Source organism: Oncorhynchus nerka, unplaced genomic scaffold, assembly GCF_034236695.1.
Source record: "Oncorhynchus nerka isolate Pitt River unplaced genomic scaffold, Oner_Uvic_2.0 unplaced_scaffold_1965, whole genome shotgun sequence".
NCBI classification, from domain to species: Eukaryota; Metazoa; Chordata; class Actinopteri; order Salmoniformes; family Salmonidae; genus Oncorhynchus; species Oncorhynchus nerka.
In genome coordinates, this window is record NW_027039361.1 from 47,501 (window position 1) to 50,703 (window position 3,203).

At 46.0% G+C, this 3,203-nt stretch overlaps 1 protein-coding gene across 1 annotated transcript in view; it reads left to right on the forward strand.

The window, feature by feature from the left end:
• LOC135567517 (NLR family CARD domain-containing protein 3-like) overlaps positions 1–2,873 on the forward strand; it is a 22,858-nt gene extending 19,985 nt beyond the window's left edge. The window contains exons 9-10 of the mRNA XM_065014881.1: positions 1,094–1,140; positions 1,589–2,873. Coding sequence (XP_064870953.1) covers positions 1,094–1,140; positions 1,589–2,112 — 571 coding nt within the window. The 3' untranslated portion in view covers positions 2,113–2,873. The remainder of the gene's footprint in view (positions 1–1,093; positions 1,141–1,588) is intronic.
• The last annotated feature ends 330 nt before the right edge of the window (positions 2,874–3,203 follow it).

The following is a 3,203-nucleotide window of genomic DNA, read 5'->3' on the forward strand; positions in this document are numbered from 1 at the left end:
GTGTGTGTGTCACCAGTGTGTGTGTGTGTGTGTGTGTGTGCGTCACCAGTGTGTGTGTGTCTCCAGAGTGTGTGTGTGTGTGTCACCAGTGTGTATGTGTGTGTGTGTGTCTCTGGTGTGTGTGTGTGTGTCACCAGTGTGTGTGTGTGTGTGTCACCGGAGTGTGTGTGTATGTGTGTGTGTGTGTGTGTGTGTCTCCTGTGTGTATGTTTGTCTCCAGTGTGTGTGTGTGTCCATTGTATGTGTGTCACCAGTGTGTGTGTGTATGTGTGTGTTTGTGTGTCTCCTGTGTGTGTGTGTGTGTGTGTGTCACCCGTGTCACCCGTGTGTGTGTGTGTGTGTGTGTGTGTGTGTGTGTGTGTGTGTGTGTGTGTGTGTGTGTGTGTGTGTGTGTGTGTCATGTGTGTGTGTGTGTGTGTGTGTCACCAGTGTGTGTGTGTGTCTCCAGTGTCTGTGTTTGTGTGTGTTTCCTGTGTGTGTGTGCGTGTGTGTGTGTGTCACCAGTGTGTGTGTGTGTCTCCAGTGTCTGTGTTTGTGTGTGTTTCCTGTGTGTGTGTGTGTGTGTCACCAGTGTGTGTGTGTGTGTGTGTGTGTGTGTGTGTGTGTGTGTGTGTGTGTGTGTGTGTGTGTGTGTGTTTCCAGAGTGTGTGTGTGTGTCACCAGTGTGTATGTGTGTGTGTGTCTCCGGTGTGTGTGTGTGTGCATGTGTGTGTGTGTGTCTCCTGTGTGTGTGTTTGTCTCCAGTGTGTGTGTGTGTGTATGTGTGTGAATGTGTGTGTTTGTGTGTCTCCAGAGTGTGTGTGTTTGTCACCAGTGTGTATGTGTTTGTGTGTCTCCGGTGTGTGTGTGTGTCATCAGTGTGTGTGTGTGTGTGTGTGTGCATGTGTGTGTGTGTGTGTCTCCTGTGTGTGTGTTTGTCTCCAGTGTGTGTGTGTGTATGTGTGTGTATGTGTGTGTTTGTGTGTCTCCTGTGTGTGTGTGTCACCAGTGTGTGTGTGTGTCACCCGTGTGTGTGTGTGTGTGTGTGTGTGTGTGGTGTGTGTGTGTGTGTGTATCCCTCAATGACTGTCTGTTCTTCTGCTTACCGCTACAGTGTGGAACATGGTGGAGAGAACAGAATGAAACCTGGGCTTAGAAAATGTGAGTGTTGACTGCTGTGAAGAATATGACTAAGAATAAGTCTTAATTCAAGTTAAGTCGAAGTAAAAGACCACCATCATTACTTACTTGGTCATATTAAATATCAGCTGTCGTTCTACAGTAGCAGAAATCAGGGACACCAAAGTTTACAAAAATTGCTTTGTGTGTGTGTGTGTGTGTGTGTGTGTGTGTGTGTGTGTGTGTGTGTGTGTGTGTGTGTGTGTGTGTGTGTGTGTGTGTGTGTGTGTGTGTGTGTAATTAATGTGAATAAGTGTGTTTTATATTACCATACAGTATAACATATGATCATTCAACAAGTCTCAAGTTACCTTAACTTCTCCTTTTGATACCTAGAAACATCTACATTAAATGAATTAGTGAAAAGTGAGTTAACATTCTAATGTGAATGATGATGATTTCTAATATTGTGTCTGGTTTCATCCATCAGATGTCTGTGATCTCACACTGGACCCAAACACAGTAAACAGACTCCTCTCTCTGTCTGAGGAGAACAGAAAGGTGACATGGAGGAGAGAGAAGCAGCCGTATCCTGATCACCCAGAGAGATTTCAGTACTGGAGACAGGTGCTGTGTAGAGAGGGTCTGACTGGGCGCTGTTACTGGGAGGTAGAGTGGAGTGGGAGGGCTGATGTAGGAGTGACATATAAAGGAATCAGCAGGAGAGGAAGGGGTGATGACTGTGGTCTTGGATACAATGACAAGTCCTGGGGTCTGCTCTGCTCTGACAACAGTTACTCTGCCAGGCACAATAATAAACCCACTACCATAGACGTCCCCTCCTCCAGCTCCCACAGAGTAGGAGTGTATCTGGACTGGCCAGCCGGCACTCTGTCCTTCTATAGAGCCTCCTCTGACACACTGAACCACCTGATCACATTCACCTCCACATTCACTGAGCCCCTCTATCCAGGGATTTATGTTTGTGTTGACTCGTCAGTATCCCTGAAATAATCACCTGACACACACACACTGGACACACACACACACTGGACACACACACATACAAACACAGTGGAAACACAAACACACACATTCACTGAACACACACACACAAAACTGGACACACAAACAAGCACTGGACACACACGCACACACACAAACTTGACACACACACTGGAAACACACACACACTTGACACACACACTGGATACACACACACACACACACACACACACACACACACACACACACACACACACACACACACACACACACTGGACACACTGGGCACACTGGACACACACAAACTGGAAACATACACACACACACACACACACTGGACACACACACACACACTGGATACACACACACACACACACTGGACACACTGGACACACACAAACTGGAAACATAAACAGGATACACACACACACACACACACTGACAAACACACACTTACAAACACACACTCTGACAGTGTGATTTAATGATATATTTTACTGTTTGTGTTTGTACCACAGGAGGTTGGTGGGACCTTAATTGGGGAGGACAGGCTTGTAATGGCTGGAGGGGAATAATTGGAATGGTATCAAACACGTGGTTTCCATGTGTTCCATTTCATTCACTCTGTTCCAGATTATTATAAGCCGTCCTCCCCTCACCAGCCTCCTCTGGTATGTACTGTCCTATATGTGAGACATCCAACAAGGAATTACAATGTATGTATTACTTTTAATACCTGCAAATGGCAAATAAACTACTAGAACTCCTTATGAATGTCTGCAGGCGACTAGACTGTTGGCGTCTGACAAGAGGTGAAAATATTACAGGAATATTCTGCAAATGTTGATGAAGACGTCACTCAATCCACCCAAAACAACATGCAGTCTTTCCATAAGACTCCCATGAAGTTATAGTGTGACGTTATGAGTTGACGTTAAAGTAACATTCTCAGAACATACTGCACTTGTTTTATAGGGCGGCAGGGTAGCCTAGTGGTTAGTTTGCGAGTTCAAACCCCCGAGCTGACAAGGTACAAATCTGTCGTTCTGCCCCTGAACAGGCAGTTAACCCACTGTTCCCAGGCCGTCATTGAAAATAAG